At 43.4% G+C, this 18,513-nt stretch overlaps 2 protein-coding genes across 4 annotated transcripts in view; one reads left to right on the forward strand and one right to left on the reverse strand.

Annotated features, from left to right (window-relative positions):
* The window catches only part of LOC110515071 (NLR family CARD domain-containing protein 3), a 193,532-nt gene that overhangs the window by 76,275 nt on the left and 98,744 nt on the right, over positions 1–18,513 (reverse strand). The gene's annotated exons all lie outside the window — the stretch shown is intronic.
* The window catches only part of LOC110517709 (NLR family CARD domain-containing protein 3), a 31,949-nt gene that overhangs the window by 8,566 nt on the left and 4,870 nt on the right, over positions 1–18,513 (forward strand). For all 3 annotated transcript variants that reach the window (XM_090197815.1, XM_090197817.1, XM_090197816.1), the window contains 6 exons: positions 814–930; positions 1,308–1,392; positions 1,520–1,748; positions 2,125–3,895; positions 4,183–4,356; positions 17,503–17,676. In XM_090197815.1, coding sequence (XP_090053941.1) covers positions 814–930; positions 1,308–1,392; positions 1,520–1,748; positions 2,125–3,895; positions 4,183–4,356; positions 17,503–17,676 — 2,550 coding nt within the window. The remainder of the gene's footprint in view (positions 1–813; positions 931–1,307; positions 1,393–1,519; positions 1,749–2,124; positions 3,896–4,182; positions 4,357–17,502; positions 17,677–18,513) is intronic.

The raw sequence follows: 18,513 nt of genomic DNA on the forward strand, positions 1-18,513 counted from the left end.
ATTATTACTGTATAAAACCTAGCAGTACTACTGATTTCTCTGAGAGTGAGACAGATATATATTATTACTGTGTAAAACCTAGCAGTACTACTGATTTCTCTGAGAGTGAGGCAGATATATATTATTACTGTGTAAAACCTAGCAGTTCTACTGATTTCACTGAGAGTGAGGCAGATATATATTATTACTGTGTAAAACCTAGCAGTTCTACTGATTTCACTGAGAGTGAGGCAGATATATATTATTACTGTGTAAAACCTAGCAGTACTACTGATTTCTCTGAGAGTGAGACAGATATATATTATTACTGTGTAAAACCTAGCAGTACTACTGATTTCACTGAGAATGAGGCAGATGTATATTATTACTGTGTAAAACCTAGCAGTACTACTGATTTCTCTGAGAGTGAGGCAGATATATATTATTACTGTGTAAAACCTAGCAGTACTACTGATTTCTCTGAGAGTGAGACAGATATATATTATTACTGTGTAGAACCTAGCAGTACTACTGATTTCTCTGAGAGTGAGACAGGTATATATTATTACTGTGTAAAACCTAGCAGTACTACTGATTTTTCTGAGAGTGAGGCAAATATATATTATTACTGTATAAAACCTAGCAGTACTACTGATTTCTCTGAGAGTGATATTATTTGTTTCTCTGAAATGAAACCATCATGTGATAGATTTTAAACAAATTCATTTCTGAAAAGTGATATATTTATTGCGTTTTGGAATGAAACTCATCCTATGTTTCCCAATCTGAGCTCAGAGAAGATGAGATGTAATGTTTGTCTCTGTTGTGTTGAAGCCCAATCAAGCAGGAGAGACCAGCCTCCCCTGTACCCAGCTGTGTGTCCATGAAGAGTGACTGGTCTATGGATCTACCTATATTCTTTAGAGGGGGAGACTTTTCTACTGAACAAAGGTAAGAAGAACTCATGGGTCATGGTCAGTGAGTTAAACAACACTGTCTCTAGTCATTTCTCCTCTCCCATTTTCCCATTTATTGTTGTTGTTTTCATAATCCATAGGCTAATCATTTTGTCCATTTTCATAGTCCTAAAACAATATTAAACAAACACAACATTCCCTCTCTGTCTGTCTGCCTGCCTGTCTGCCTGCCTGCCTCCCTGCCTGTCTGTCTGTCTGCCTGCCTGCCTGCCTGCCTGCCTGCCTGCCTGCCTGTCTGTCTGTCTGTCTGTCTGTCTTCCTGCCTGCATGCCTGTTTGTCTGTCTGTCTGTCTGTGTGTGTGTGTGTGTACTCCCTGGATGAGGAGATGTAATCTCATGTTTTGTCCACAGAAACCAACAGGAGAGATCAGAGTCAGAGATTCTCAGTGGTCAGTCTTCCCAGAGTCATCAAACAGACCTGGCCTCCATATTCAGTGTATGTGGTCCTGTTATGTACATTTGTTTTTGTTTACCTCAAGAAAAGTTGATCTGTCAATCATTCATTAACGTGTTAATGAGAAGCATTTAGTCTCTTGCTTAATTTAATTACTTGATTATTTCAGTTGCTTGAGGAGAATATTATGACATTTGTGAGGAACGAGCTGAAGATGTTCAAGAGGATTCTTCGTCCAGAACTCCCAGAAGGCTTTGAGAGTCAGAAGCAGAATAAGGAAGTGGTGGATGCTGAAGATAAGAAGCAGGAGAGCAGTGCCAGAGAGGGGGCTCTGAAGATCACACTGCACATCCTGAGGAAAATGAACCAGAAGGACCTTGCTGACACACTGGAGAAATGTAAGAGCTGTCTGCCTCATGTTGAATGATGTCTAATAACATTTAAATGCTGTAGCTAAAGTACAGCTAAAGTAGCTGTGCATCTCAATGATATTGAAACAGCCTTAACACAACATCTAGTGACCTCATCAAGTAGCAGCAGGGATGTGTTGTGGTGATTAATTAAGAGAGAGAGAGACAACATTAATAATACCATCAATAATACCAATAATAATATAATCAGTCACACCAGTCTGTAATGCATTATGAAAATGTTTACACATTTATACAGTCAGTTAAGAGAATAAATTATTATAATGTAAAACTTTATAACAGTCCTACAATACTCTAGGCATTAAAACATACATAATATTAATATTATTTGTGTTATTTCTAGTTTCAGATGATCCTGCTGTGATTTGCCAACGTGAACTCAAATCTAATCTAAAGAAGAAGTTTCAATGTGTATTTGAGGGGATCGCTAAACAAGGAAACCCAACACTTCTCAATAAGATCTACACAGAGCTCTACATCACAGAGGGTGGAACAGGAGAGGTCAATAATGAACATGAGCTGAGACAGATTGAAACGACAACCAGGAAACAAGCAAGACCAGAGACTGCAATCAAATATAACGACATCTTCAAACCCTTAACTGGACAGGACAAACCTATCAGAACTGTGCTGACAAAGGGAGTCGCTGGCATTGGAAAAACAGTCTCTGTGCAGAAGTTCATTCTGGACTGGGCTGAAGGAAAAGCAAATCAGGATGTCCAATTTGTATTTTCATTCCCTTTCCGGGAGCTGAATTTGATGAAAGAGGACAAACACACTTTCATTGAACTTCTTAATCACTTCTCAATGGAAACCAAACAATCAGGAATCTCCAACTACGACAAGTACAAAGTTCTGTTCATCTTTGATGGTCTGGATGAGTGCCGACTGCCCCTAGACTTCCAGAAGAACAAGATCTGTTGTGACGTCACAGAGTCAACCTCAGTGGATGTTCTGCTGACAAATCTCATCAAGGGAAATCTGCTTCCCTCTGCTCTCCTCTGGATAACTACCCGACCTGCAGCAGCCAATAAGATCCCTTCAGTGTGTGTTGACCAGGTGACAGAGGTACGAGGGTTCAATGACCCACAGAAGCAGGAGTACTTCAGGAAGAGATTCAGTGATGAAGACCTGGCCAGCAGAATCATCTCACACATAAAGACATCAAGGAGCCTCCACATCATGTGCCACATTCCAGTCTTCTGTTGGATTTCTGCAATAGTCCTTGAACACATGCTGAAACATAAGAGAGAAGAGATGCCCAAGACTCTGACTGAGATGTACACACACCTTGTGGTGTTTCATACCAAACAGAAGAATGAAAAGTATCTTGGGAAAGAAGAGACAGGTCCACACTGGAATAAAGAGAGCATTCTGTCACTGGGAAAACTGGCTTTTCAACAGCTTGTGAATGGCAACCTAATTTTCTATGAAGAAGACCTGAAAGAGGCTGGCATTGATGTCAATGAAGCCTCAGTATACTCAGGATTGTGCACACAGCTCTTTAAAGAGGAACGTGGGCTGTACCAGGAAAAGGTGTACTGCTTTGTTCATCTGAGCATTCAGGAGTTTCTGGCTGCTGTATATGTGTTCCTCTCATTCATCAACAACAATGAGAATCTAATGGATGAACTGCAAACAAAAAACAACTCTGAAGTTACTTTCTACAAGAGTGCTGTGCATAAAGCCTTACAAAGTGAGACAGGAAACCTGGACCTTTTCCTCCGCTTCCTTCTGGGCCTCTCACTGGAGTCCAATCAGAAGCACTTACGCGGTCTACTGACAAATTCAAGAAGCAGCTCACAGAGCCATGAAGAAACAGTCAAGTACATCAAGGAGAAGATTGGGGAGAATCCCTCTCCAGAGAGGTGCATCAATCTGTTCCACTGTCTGAATGAACTGAATGACCATTCTCTAGTGGAGGAAATCCAAAGCTTCCTGAGATCAGGAAGTCTCTCAAAACCCAACCTGTCACCTGCACAGTGGTCAGCTCTGGTCTTTGTGTTGCTGACTTCAGAAAAGGAGCTGGATGTGTTTGACCTGAAGAAATACTCCAGATCAGAGGAAGGTCTTCTGAGGCTGCTGCCAGTGGTCAAAGCCTCCAGAGCTGCTCTGTGAGTAAATAAAATGACATATAAGAACTAATCATCAGGAAGAAAGATTCAGTTTAGAGAAAAATATGTGTTATAATATGTATAATATATTATTTTGAAAAAACATATTGAATAAATACATTGATTTTAACATTAGTATAACAATATGACCATACAATTCTAGGAGACGGAAGATGAATCTATATGTTGTTTGAGAGAATAAACCAAATGCATCTGCCATTGTCCTTCTACACTACTGGTGTTAAATTAACAGTGTGTTTGTGAAGTCATGATGATCTCTTTGTCAGGCTGTCAGGCTGTGGACTCACAGAGGAAGGCTGTGCTTCTCTGGTCTCAGCTCTGAAGTCAAACCCCTCACACCTGAGAGAGCTGGACCTGAGTAACAATGACCTGAAGGATTCAGGAGTGAAGCTGCTCTCTGCTGGACTGGGGAATCCCCACTGTAAACTGGAGACTCTGAGGTCCGTATTCCTGTAGTTGGTCAACAAGTGATAACTGTTCACCAGATCCACATGTGTTTACCAGGCACACATAGTCCACACCATATGTGTTTGGACAGTGAAGCTTACAGTTTTACATGTGGTGCTCTGCTCCAGCATTTTGGTTTTGAGATAGAATGTTTCATATTAGGTGACAGTACAGAATGTCACCTTTTATTTAAAGATATTTATACATATACACTTTCTTTCTGTACTTATTTCTCTTAATTATTTGGACAAATTCACATTGTATTTTTTATTTTATTTTAGTTCACCTTTATTTAACCAGGGAGGCTAGTTGAGAACAAGTTCTCATTTGCAACTGCGACCTGGCCAAGATAAAGCATTGCAGTGTGAACAGACAACACAGAGTTACATATGGAGTAAACAATTAACAAGTCAATAACACAGTAGAAAAAAAAGGGAGTCTATATACAGTGCCTTGCGAAAGTATTCGGCCCCCTTGAACTTTGCAACCTTTTACCACATTTCAGGCTTCAAACATAAAGATACAAAACTGTATTTTTTTGTGAAGAATCAACAACAAGTGGGACACAATCATGAAGTGGAACGACATTTATTGGATATTTCAAACTTTTTTAACAAATCAAAAACTGAAAAATTGGGCGTGCAAAATTATTCAGCCCCCTTAAGTTAATACTTTGTAGCGCCACCTTTTGCTGCGATTACAGCTGTAAGTCGCTTGGGGTATGTCTCTATCAGTTTTGCACATCGAGAGACTGACATTTTTTCCCATTCCTCCTTGCAAAACAGCTCGAGCTCAGTGAGGTTGGATGGAGAGCATTTGTGAACAGCAGTTTTCAGTTCTTTCCACAGATTCTCAATTGGATTCGGGTCTGGACTTTGACTTGGCCATTCTAACACCTGGATATGTTTATTTTTGAACCATTCCATTGTAGATTTTGCTTTATGTTTTGGATCATTGTCTTGTTGGAAGACAAATCTCCGTCCCAGTCTCAGGTCTTTTGCAGACTCCATCAGGTTTTCTTCCAGAATGGTCCTGTATTTGGCTCCATCCATCTTCCCATCAATTTTAACCATCTTCCCTGTCCCTGCTGAAGAAAAGCAGGCCCAAACCATGATGCTGCCACCACCATGTTTGACAGTGTTCAAGGTGATGAGCTGTGTTGCTTTTACGCCAAACATAACGTTTTGCAATGTTGCCAAACAGTTCAATTTTGGTTTCATCTGACCAGAGCACCTTCTTCCACATGTTTGGTGTGTCACCCACGTGGCTTGTGGCAAACTTTAAACAACACTTTTTATGGATATCTTTAAGAAATTACTTTCTTCTTGCCACTCTTCCATAAAGGCCAGATTTGTGCAATATACAACTGATTGTTGTCCTATGGACAGAGTCTCCCACCTCAGCTGTAGATCTCTGCAGTTCATCCAGAGTGATCATGGGCCTCTTGGCTGCATCTCTGATCAGTCTTCTCCTTGTATGAGCTGAAAGTTTAGAGGGACGGCCAGGTCTTGGTAGATTTGCAGTGGTCTGATACTCCTCCCATTTCAATATTATCGCTTACACAGTGCTCCTTGGGATGTTTAAAGCTTGGGAAATCTTTTTGTATCCAAATCCGGCTTTAAACTTCTTCACAACAGTATCTCGGACCTGCCTGGTGTGTTCCTTGTTCTTCATGATGCTCTCTGCGCTTTTAACGGACCTTTGAGACTATCACAGTGCAGGTGCATTTATACGGAGACTTGATTACACACAGGTGGATTGTATTTATCATCATTAGTCATTTAGGTCAACATTGGATCATTCAGAGATCCTCACTGAACTTCTGGAGAGAGTTTGCTGCACTGAAAGTAAAGGGGCTGAATAATTTTGCACGCCCAATTTTTCAGTTTTTGATTTGTTAAAAAAGTTTGAAATATCCAATAAATGTCGTTCCACTTCATGATTGTGTCCCACTTGTTGTTGATTCTTCCCAAAAAAATACAGTTTTATATCTTTATGTTTGAAGCCTGAAATGTGGCAAAAGGTCGCAAAGTTCAAGGGGGCCGAATACTTTCGCAAGGCACTGTACATTGTGTGCAAAAGGCATGAGGAGGTAGGCGAATAATTACAATTTTGCAGATTAACACTGGAGTGATAAATGATCAGATGGTCATGTACAGGTAGAGATATTGGTGTGCAAAAGAGCAGAAAAGTAAATAAATAAAAAACAGTATAGGGATGAGGTAGGTGAAAATGGGTGGGCTATTTACCGATAGACTATGTACAGCTGCAGCGATCGGTTAGCTGCTCAGATAGCAGATGTTTGAAGTTGGTGAGGGAGATAAAAGTCTCCAACTTCAGCGATTTTTGCAATTCGTTCCAGTCACAGGCAGCAGAGAACTGGAACGAAAGGCGGCCAAATGAGGTGTTGGCTTTAGGGATGATCAGTGAGATACACCTGCTGGAGCGCGTGCTACGGGTGGGTGTTGCCATCGTGACCAGTGAACTGAGATAAGGCGGAGCTTTACCTAGCATGGACTTGTAGATGACCTGGAGCCAGTGGGTCTGGCGACGAATATGTAGCGAGGGCCAGCCGACTAGAGCATACAGGTCGCAGTGGTGGGTGGTATAAGGTGCTTTAGTGACAAAACGGATGGCACTGTGATAAACTGCATCCAGTTTGCTGAGTAGAGTGTTGGAAGCAATTTTGTAGATGACATCGCCGAAGTCGAGGATCGGTAGGATAGTCAGTTTTACTAGGGTAAGTTTGGCGGCGTGAGTGAAGGAGGCTTTGTTGCAGAATAGAAAGCCGACTCTAGATTTGATTTTCGATTAGAGATGTTTGATATGAGTCTGGAAGGAGAGTTTACAGTCTAGCCAGACACCTAGGTACTTATAGATGTCCACATATTCAAGGTCGGAACCATCCAGGGTGGTGATGCTGGTCAGGCGTGCGGGTGCAGGCAGCGAACGGTTGAAAAGCATGCATTTGGTTTTACTAGCGTTTAAGAGCAGTTGGAGGCCATGGAAGGAGTGTTGTATGGCATTGAAGCTCGTTTGGAGGTTAGATAGCACACTGTCCAAGGATGGGCCGGAAGTATATAGAATGGTGTCGTCTGCGTAGAGGTGGATCAGGGAATCGCCCGCAGCAAGAGCAACATCATTGATATATACAGAGAAAAGAGTCGGCCCGAGAATTGAAGCCTGTGGCACCCCCATAGAGACTGCCAGAGGACCGGACAGCATGCCCTCCGATTTGACACACTGAATTCTGTCTGCAAAGTAGTTGGTGAACCAGGCAAGGCAGTCATCTGAAAAACCGAGGCTACTGAGTCTGCCGATAAGAATATGGTGATTGACAGAGTCGACAGATCCCTTATTTCACTTCCGGCGCCGACAGAGATGGCCGCCTCGCTTCGCGTTCCTAGGAAACTATGCAGTTTTTTGTTTTTTTACGTGTTATTTCTTACATTAGTACCCCAGGTCATCTTAGGTTTCATTACATACAGTCGAGAAGAACTACTGAATATAAGATCAGCGTCAACTCACCATCAGTACGACCAAGAATATGTTTTTCGCGACGCGGACCCTGTGTTCTGCCTTACAAACAGGACAACGGAGTGGATCCTATGCAGCGACCCAAAAAAACGACTCCGAAAGAGAGGGAAACGAGGCGGTCTTCTGGTCAGACTCCGGAGACGGGCACAGCGCGCACAACTCCCTAGCATTCTTCTTGCCAATGTCCAGTCTCTTGACAACAAGGTTGATGAAATCCGAGCAAGGGTAGCATTCCAGAGGGACATCAGAGACTGTAACGTCCTTTGCTTCACTGAAACATGGCTCACTGGAGAGACTCTATCCGAAGCGGTGCAGCCAACGGGTTTCTCCACACATCGCGCTGACAGAAACAAACATCTTTCTGGTAAGAAGAGGGGCGGGGGCGTATGCCTCATGGCCAACGTGACATGGTGTGATGAAAGAAACATACAGGAACTCAAAGCCTTCTGTTCACCTGATTTAGAATTCCTCACAATCAAATGTAGACCGCATTATCTACCAAGAGAATTCTCTTCGATTATAATCACAGCCGTATATATCCCCCCCCAAGCAGACACATCGATGGCTCTGAACAAACTTTATTTAACTCTCTGCAAACTGGAAACGATTTATCCGGAGGCTGCATTCATTGTAGCTGGGGATTTTAACAAGGCTAATCTGAAAACAAGACTCCCCAAATTTTATCAGCATATCGATTGCGCAACCAGGGGAGGAAAGACCTTGGATCATTGTTACTCTAACTTCCGCGACGCATATAAGGCCCTGCCCCGCCCCCCTTTCGGAAAAGCTGACCACGACTCCATTTTGTTGATCCCTGCCTACAGACAGAAACTAAAACAAGAGGCTCCCACGCTGAGGTCTGTCCAACGCTGGTCCGACCAAGCTGACTCCACACTCCAAGACTGCTTCCATCACGTGGACTGGGAGATGTTTCGTATTGCGTCAGATAACAACATTGACGAATACGCTGATTCGGTGTGCGAGTTCATTAGAACGTGCGTTGAAGATGTCGTTCCCATAGCAACGATTAAAACATTCCCTAACCAGAAACCGTGGATTGATGGCAGCATTCGTGTGAAACTGAAAGCGCGAACCACTGCTTTTAATCAGGGCAAGGTGTCTGGTAACATGACCGAATACAAACAGTGCAGCTATTCCCTCCGCAAGGCTATCAAACAAGCTAAGCGCCAGTACAGAGACAAAGTAGAATCTCAATTCAACGGCTCAGACACAAGAGGCATGTGGCAGGGTCTACAGTCAATCACGGACTACAGGAAGAAATCCAGCCCAGTCACGGACCAGGATGTCTTGCTCCCAGGCAGACTAAATAACTTTTTTGCCCGCTTTGAGGACAATACAGTGCCACTGACACGGCCTGCAACGGAAACATGCGGTCTCTCCTTCACTGCAGCCGAGGTGAGTAAGACATTTAAACGTGTTAACCCTCGCAAGGCTGCAGGCCCAGACGGCATCCCGACTACCGCCCCGTAGCACTCACATCCGTCATCATGAAGTGCTTTGAGAGACTAGTCAAGGACCATATCACCTCCACCCTACCTGACACCCTAGACCCACTCCAATTTGCTTACCGCCCAAATAGGTCCACAGACGATGCAATCTCAACCACACTGCACACTGCCCTAACCCATCTGGACAAGAGGAATACCTATGTGAGAATGCTGTTCATCGACTACAGCTCGGCATTCAACACCATAGTACCCTTCAAGCTCGTCATCAAGCTCGAGACCCTGGGTCTCGACCCCGCCCTGTGCAACTGGGTACTGGACTTCCTGACGGGCCGCCCCCAGGTGGTGAGGGTAGGCAACAACATCTCCTCCCCGCTGATCCTCAACACTGGGGCCCCACAAGGGTGCGTTCTGAGCCCTCTCCTGTACTCCCTGTTCACCCATGACTGCGTGGCCACGCACGCCTCCAACTCAATCATCAAGTTTGCGGACGTAACAACAGACGGCCTACAGGGAGGAGGGAGGGCCCTCGGAGTGTGGTGTCAGGAAAATAACCTCACACTCAACGTCAACAAAACTAAGGAGATGATTGTGGACTTCAGGAAACAGCAGAGGGAACACCCCCCTATCCACATCGATGGAACAGTAGTGGAGAGGGTAGCAAGTTTTAAGTTCCTCGGCATACACATCACAGACAAACTGAATTGGTCCACTCACACAGACAGCATTGTGAAGAAGGCGCAGCAGCGCCTCTTCAACCTCAGGAGGCTGAAGAAATTCGGCTTGTCACCAAAAGCACTCACAAACTTCTACAGATGCACAATCGAGAGCATCCTGGCGGGCTGTATCACCGCCTGGTATGGCAACTGCACCGCCCTCATCCGTAAGGCTCTCCAGAGGGTAGTGAGGTCTGCACAACGCATCACCGGGGGCAAACTACCTGCCCTCCAGGACACCTACACCACCCGATGTCACAGGAAGGCCATAAAGATCATCAAGGACATCAACCACCCGAGCCACTGCCTGTTCACCCCGCTATCATCCAGAAGGCGAGGTCAGTACAGGTGCATCAAAGCTGGGACCGAGAGACTGAAAAACAGCTTCTATCTCAAGGCCATCAGACTGTTAAACAGCCACCACTAACACCGAGTGGCTGCTGCCAACACACTGACACTGACTCAACTCCAGCCACTTTAATAATGGGAATTGATGGGAAATTATGTAAATATATCACTAGCCACTTTAAACAATGCTACCTTATATAAATGTTACTTACCCTACATTATTCATCTCATATGCATACGTATATACTGTACTCTATATCATCGACGGTATCCTTATGTAATACATGTATCACTAGCCACTTTATACTATGCCACTTTGTTTACATACTCATCTCATTTGTACATACTTTACTCGATACCATCTACTCAATCAAATTTCAATCAAATTTATTTTATATAGCCCTTTGTACATCAGCTGATATCTCAAAGTGCTGTACAGAAACCCAGCCTAAAACCCCAAACAGCAAGCAATGCAGGTGAAGAAGCACGGTGGCTAGGAAAAACTCCCTAGAAAGGCCAAAACCTAGGAAGAAACCTAGAGAGGAACCAGGCTATGTGGGGTGGCCAGTCCTCTTCTGGCTGTGCCGGGTGGAGATTATAACAAAACATGGTCAAGATGTTCAAATGTTCATAAATGACCAGCATGGTCGAATAATAATAAGGCAGAATAGTTGAAACTGGAGCAGCAGCACAGTCAGGTGGACTGGGGACAGCAAGGAGTCATCATGTCAGGTATTCCTGGGGCATGGTCCTAGGGCTCAGGTCCTCCGAGAGAGAGAGAAAGAAAGAGAGAATTAGAGAGAGCATATGTGGGATGGCCAGTCCTCTTCTGGCTGTGCCGGGTGGAGATTATAACAGAACATGGCCATACAACATACTGTATCTTGCCTATGCTGCTCTGTACCATCACTCATTCATATATCCTTATGTACATATTCTTTATCCCCTTACACTGTGTACAAGACAGTAGTTTTGGAATTGTTAGTTAGATTACTTGTTATTACTGCATTGTCGGAACTAGAAGCACAAGCATTTCGCTACACTCGCATTAACATCTGCTAACCATGTGTATGTGACAAATAAAATTTGATTTGATTTGATTTGATTTGAAAGCCTTGGCAAGGTCGATGAAGACGGCTGCACAGTACTGTCTTTTATCGATGGCGGTTATGATATCGTTTAGTACCTTGAGCGTGGCTGAGGTGCACCCGTGACCGGCTCGGAAACCAGATTGCACAGCAGAGAAGGTACGGTGGGATTCGAGATGGTCAGTGACCTGTTTGTTGACTTGGCTTTCGAAGACCTTAGAAAGGCAGGGTAGGATAGATATAGGTCTGTAACAGTTTGGGTCCAGGGTGTCTCCCCCTTTGAAGAGGGGGATGACTGTGGCAGCTTTCCAATCCTTGGGGATCTCAGACGATACGAAAGAGAGGTTGAACAGGCTGGTAATAGGGGTTGCGACAATGGCGGCAGATAGTTTCAGAAATAGCGGGTCCAGATTGTCAAGCCCAGCTGATTTGTACGGGTCCAGGTTTTGCAGCTCTTTCAGAACATCTGCTATCTGGATTTGGGTAAAGGAGAACCTGGAGAGGCTTGGGCGAGTAGCTGCGGGGGGGGGCGGAGCTGCTGGCCGAGGTTGGAGTAGCCAGGTGGAAGGCATGGCCATCCGTTGAGAAATGCTTGTTGAAGTTTTCGATAATCATGGATTTATCAGTGGTGACCGTGTTACCTAGCCTCAGTGCAGTGGGCAGCTGGGAGGAGGTGCTCTTGTTCTCCATGGACTTCACAGTGTCCCAGAACTTTTTGGAGTTGGAGCTACAGGATGCAAATTTCTGCCTGAAGAAGCTGGCCTTAGCTTTCCTGACTGACCGTGTGTATTGGTTCCTGACTTCCCTGAACAGTTGCATATCCCGGGGACTATTCGATGCTATTGCAGTCCGCCACAGGATGTTTTTGTGCTGCTCGAGGGCAGCCAGTTCTGGAGTGAACCAAGGGCTATATCTGTTCTTAGTTCTGCATTTTTTGAACGGAGCATGCTTATCTAAAATGGTGAGGAAGTTACTTTTAAAGAATGACCAGGCATCCTCAACTGACGGGATGAGGTCAATGTCCTTCCAGGATACCCGGGCCAGGTCGATTAGAAAGGCCTGCTCACAGAAGTGTTTTAGGGAGCGTTTGACAGTGATGAGGGGTGGTCGTTTGACTGCGGCTCCATAGCGGATACAGGCAATGAGGCAGTGATCGCTGAGATCCTGGTTGAAGACAGCGGGGGTGTATTTGGAGGGCCAGTTGGTCAGGATGACGTCTATGAGGGTGCCCTTGTTTACAGATTTAGGGTTGTACCTGGTGGGTTCCTTGATGATTTGTGTGAGATTGAGGGCATCTAGCTTAGATTGTAGGACTGCCGGGGTGTTAAGCATATCCCAGTTTAGGTCACCTAACAGAACAAACTCTGAAGCTAGATGGAGGGCGATCAATTCACAAATGGTGTCCAGGGCACAGCTGGGAGCTGAGGGGGGTCGGTAGCAGGCGGCAACAATGAGAGACTTATTTCTGGAGAGAGTCATTTTCAAAATTAGTAGTTCGAACTGTTTGGGTATGGACCTGGAAAGTATGACATTACTTTGCAGGCTATCTCTGCAGTAGACTGCAACTCCTCCCCCTTTGGCAGTTCTATCTTGACGGAAAATGTTATAGTTGGGTATGGAAATCTCAGAATTTTTGGTGGCCTTCCTGAGCCAGGATTCAGACACGGCAAGGACATCAGGGTTGGCAGAGTGTGCTAAAGCAGTGAGTAAAACAAACTTAGGGAGGAGGCTTCTGATGTTGACATGCATGAAACCAAGGCTTTTTCGATCACAGAAGTCAACAAATGAGGGTGTCTGGGGACATGCAGGGCCTGGGTTTACCTCCACATCACCCGCGGAACAGAGGAGGAGTAGTATGAGGGTGCGGCTGAAGGCTATCAAAACTGGTTGCCTAGAGCGTTGGGAACAGAGAATAAAAGGAGCAGATTTCTGGGCATGGTAGAATATATCCAGGGCATAATGCGCAGACAGGGGTACGGTGGGGTGCGGGTACAGCGGAGGTAAGCCCAGGCACTGGGTGATAATGAGAGAGGTTGTATCTCTGGACATGCTGGTTGTAATGGGTGAGGTCACCACATGTGTGGGAGGTGGGACAAAGGAGGTATCAGGGGTATGAAGAGTGGAACTAGGGGCTCCATTGTAAACTAAAACAATCATAACTAACCTGAACAACAGTATACAAGGCATATTGACATTTGAGAGAGACATACAGCGAGGCATACAGTAATCACAGGTGTTGAATTGGGAGACCTAGCTAAAACAGTAGCTAACACAGTAGGTGAGACAACAGCAGCTAATCAGCTAGCACAACAACAGCAGGTAAAATGGCGTTGACTAGGCAGGGAGGGTCGGATTAACTACACACAGAGCCTGAGTGCGGCTGGGGCCGACAGATAAAACATAAACAAGCAGAATGGAGTACCGTGATTAATGGACAGTCCAGCATGCATCAGCTATGTAGCCAAGTGATCAGTGAAGATGAGAAGTACGAGACTGGAAACAAAGTGTACTACAAAGTGTACTACAAACGAGTTGACTGTCAAGTGTGGAAAGGTAGTCATTGGCCGAGATGGTGTGGTGATATTTGTGAGACACGGAGGCACCATTTTTAAGGTGCATCACTCAAGATTGTGGAAAGTAAATTATCAACAAGATGGAGGGTCTGTTGCTGAGAATCAGCCTCCTACTGAAATTGACAAAAAGGACACATTATTAATAACCTCTTGGGATAGGGGGAAACATTTTCACTTTTGGATAAATAGCGTGCCCTATTTCAATTTCCTGCTACTCATGCAAAGAATATAAGATATGCATATTATTAGTAGATGTGGATAGAAAACACTCTGAAGTTTCTAAAACTGTTTGAATCATGTCTGTGAGTATAACAGAACTTATGTAGCAGGCAAAACACCGAGGACTAACCATTCAGATTTCTTTCTTTTTTTTTTTAAGGTCACTGTCTGTTCAATGATTTCTCAATGGGAAACGGTATTTCTTAGGCAACTTGTTTGCAGTTCCTACCGCTTCCACTGGATGTCACCAGACTTTGGAATTTGGTTTAGGTTAACCCTTTGTGCAATGAAGAAGTACGGCCATCTTGGAACAGGGTAACGTTATGTGTACTGTTAATAGTTGCGCAAGACTTGAAAAGTAGCTTTAGTTTGTGATCCTCCTGTATTGAAAATAGATAGATCCGTCTTCAATTTGATTGGTTATTAACGTTTAAAAATACCTAAAGTTGTATTAAAAAAGTAGTTTGAAATGTTTTGGCAAAGTTTACAGGTAACTTTTGAGATATTTTGTAGTGACATTCCGCAAATTGGAAGCTGTTTTTTTCTGGATCAAACGCGCCAAATAAATAGACATTTTGGATATATATCGACGGAATTAATCAAACAAAAGGACCATTTGTGATGTTTATGGGACATATTGGAGTGCCAACAAAAGAAGCTTGTCAAATGTAAGGGATGATTTATATTTTATTTCTGCGTTTTGTGTGTTGCCTGCAGGGTAGAAATATGCTATTGTCTCTTTGTTTACTGTTGTGCTATCATCAGATATGTTTTCGCCGAAAAGCCTTTGACCAGGTGAGACATTTGCGTCCCGCCTATCCCAGAGAGTTAACAGACACAAGACTACCAGAAACTGACACTGGAAGTGGAAGAGAGACCTTCAGCCATGCCACTGGTAATACTGTTGAGGGTTCAAATGAGGAAAACATTCAACAACAGACACATGTGTTATTAAGACAGCATGGTTGTTCCAATCTGAAAACTGGACAAACTGTTAAATACATGGACAGAGAAAGTGGTATTCCAAACACAGCAACCGTCATTGGACGAGCAGGAAAAGCCAAAGGAAAACACCAGAACTGGTCCAACTTGCAGTACTCTGAACCAGCTACACTTTCTTGTACAACAGGGTCAGCTGACCTGTCACTTATCAGATTTCAACCAATGAAAAATCACAGAACACAGAATGACATTCAAAATGATGATGTACTTGAAACAAATGATGTTTAATTTGACTCTAAACTAGATGAGCTCTGTAATTAGAGAAAAAATTGAATGTTTGAGGAAGTGAAAGACATTGGCCAAAAATGTGTCTCAACAAGTTGGGTGTGTCCCTTAAAGAACTGAAATAGTGCCAAAAGACTATAGTGGCTAGAGGTTTAGAGGAGCTGGCTGCTAAACAACTCCCAAATGACTCATCTAGTGGCTAGAGGTTTAGAGGAGCTGGCTGCTAAACAACTCCCAAACGACTCATCTAGTGGCTAGAGGTTTAGAGGAGCTGGCTGCTAAACAACTCCCAAACGACTCATCTAGTGGCTAGAGGTTTAGAGGAGCTGGATGCTAAACAACTCCCAAACGACTCATCTAGTGGCTAGAGGTTTAGAGGACCTGGCTGCTAAACAACTCCCAAACGACTCATCTAGTGGCTAGAGGTTTTGAGGAGCTGGCTGCTAAACAACTCCCAAAAGACTAATCTAGTGGCTAGAGGTTTAGAGGAGCTGGCTGCTAAACGACTCCCAAAAGACTCACCGACATGCGCCTCAGAGTCACTCAGATTGCTGCTGACAGTGATTTGGAGGACTTTCCTGTCATGTTGATGACTTCATCTGGGGTGGCTCACAGACCTTCGCTACAACTGTGATTCCACACCTCAAAGCTGCTTTCCTGGTCCAACACAAAGGAGCAGCTTGGTGACTGTCTGACTACAAAGGGAGCATCAGGTCTTGTGCTCCTAAAGACTCTCAGTAATGGAAAGTGGCAGCTTGACTAATACAAATATAAACTGAGTCACACAACCCATTTGTAATGAGGAACTTAAATCATACTTGGGACATTTCATTATTTTGTTGTTTTATTTGTCTTTAAAGAAAAGTGGGAAATTGTTAAGTTTGTGTTTTAAGTATCCCTATATTTCTGTTACTACGGTGATATCACTCTGTTATTATTAGTACAACTGGGAGTGTCAGTGTTGATGGACCTGGCCTGAGTGTCATGGCAACCATTTGCATTGTATTTTATTTCACCAGGTAGGTGAAATAACCAGGTAGACCTTTATTTAACCAGGTATTTAACCAGGTATTTAACCAGGTAGACTAGTTGAGAACAAGTTCTCATTTGCAACTGCGACCTGGCCTAGATAAAGCGTAGCAATTCGACACATACAACAACACAGAGTTACACATGGAATAAACAAAACATACAGTCAATAACACAGTAGAACAAAAGAAAACAAAAAGTCTATAGACAGTGAGTGCAAATGAGGTAAGATAAGGAAATAAATAGGCCATGGTGGCGAAGTAATTACAATATAGCAATTAAACACTGGAACGGTAGATCGGCAGAAGATGAATGTGCAGGTAGAGATACTGGGGTGCAAAGAGTGCAAAGGAGCAAAATAAATAAATAAATAACAGTATGGGGATGAGGTAGGTAGATAGATGGGCTGTTTACAGATGGGCTATGTACAGGTGCAGTGATCTGTAAGCTGCTCTGACAGCTGGTGCTTAAAGCTAGTGTGGGAGATATGAGTCTCCAGCTTCAAAGATTTTTGCAATTTGTTCCAGTCATGGGCAGCAGAGAACTGGAAGGAAAGACGACCAAAGGAGGTATCATGTATTGTGGAAATACGGTGGAGTAAACGTTGTTCAACTGGAACAAGTTGTGTCATTTTGAGTTAACAGTGTTTACTCAGTACAATCTAAATCTGATACCTCACTGTCTGTCTTTTGACTGATACTGCTTTTTAAACTGGTCTGGTCAGGCTATTCAAATAGTTGTACAATAAATGTTTCTATCTACAAGCAATAATTTGATGTTTTGTCATTTCTAATATTGATAGCTATGCATTAATGAATGCATGTATGGCAGGTTTCAGGACACTGATATATCTGAATGTGTTGAAAAAATTTACTGCCACTATTTTCACCACCAAAGAATATCAGTGTGATTTTAATATGATTTGACTCTTTGCAGGCTGTCAGGCTGTCTAGTCACAGAGGAAGGCTGTGCTTCTCTGGTCTCAGCTCTGAGGTCAAACCCCTCACACCTGAGAAAGTTGGATCTGAGTAACAATGACCTGAAGGATTCAGGAGTGAAGCTGCTCTCTGCTGGACTGGGGAATCCCCACTGTAAACTGGAGACTCTGAGGTCAGTATTCCTGTAGTTGGTCAACAAGTGATAACTGTTCACCAGATCCACGTGTGTTTACCAGACACATAGTCCACACCATATGTGTTTGGACAGTGAAGATCACAGTTTTAAATGTGGTGCTCTGCTCCAGCATTTTGGATTTGAGATAGAATGTTTCATATTAGGAGACAGTACCAGAATGTCACCTTTTATTTGAGGGTATTTTCATAAAGATCTGTTTTATCGTTTAGAAATGAAAGCACTTTATGTATCTAGTTCTCACATTTGAAGAATTATTAGTTATTTGGACAAATTCACTTATATTGTATTAAAGTAGTCATAAGTTTAGTATTTGGTCCTATTTTCCATGACTGCAGATAGAAATAGAATATGTTTCTGAACACTTCTACATTCATGTGGATGCTACTATGATGATGAATAATCAGGAATGAATCGATGATAATGATGAATGAGTAAGTTACAGAGGCACAAAGATCAGACCCCCTCTGTTATTGGTAATGGTGAGAGGTTAGCATGTTTCGTTGTATCCTCTGTTATTGGTAATGGTGAGAGGTTAGCATGTTTTGTTGTAGTCTCTGTTATTGGTAATGGTGAGAGGTTAGCATGTTTTGTTGTAGCCTCTGTTATTGGTAATGGTGAGAGGTTAGTATGTTTTGTTGTAGTCTCTGTTATTGGTAATGGTGAGAGGTTAGCATGTTTTGTTGTAGCCTCTGTTATTGGTAATGGTGAGAGGTTAGCATGTTTTGTTGTAGCCTCTGTTATTGGTAATGGTGAGAGGTTAGCATGTTTTGTTGTAGCCTCTGTTATTGGTAATGGTGAGAGGTTAGCATGGTT

This window comes from Oncorhynchus mykiss, chromosome 13 (assembly GCF_057628025.1).
Source record: "Oncorhynchus mykiss isolate SJ-2025 chromosome 13, ASM5762802v1, whole genome shotgun sequence".
NCBI classification, from domain to species: Eukaryota; Metazoa; Chordata; class Actinopteri; order Salmoniformes; family Salmonidae; genus Oncorhynchus; species Oncorhynchus mykiss.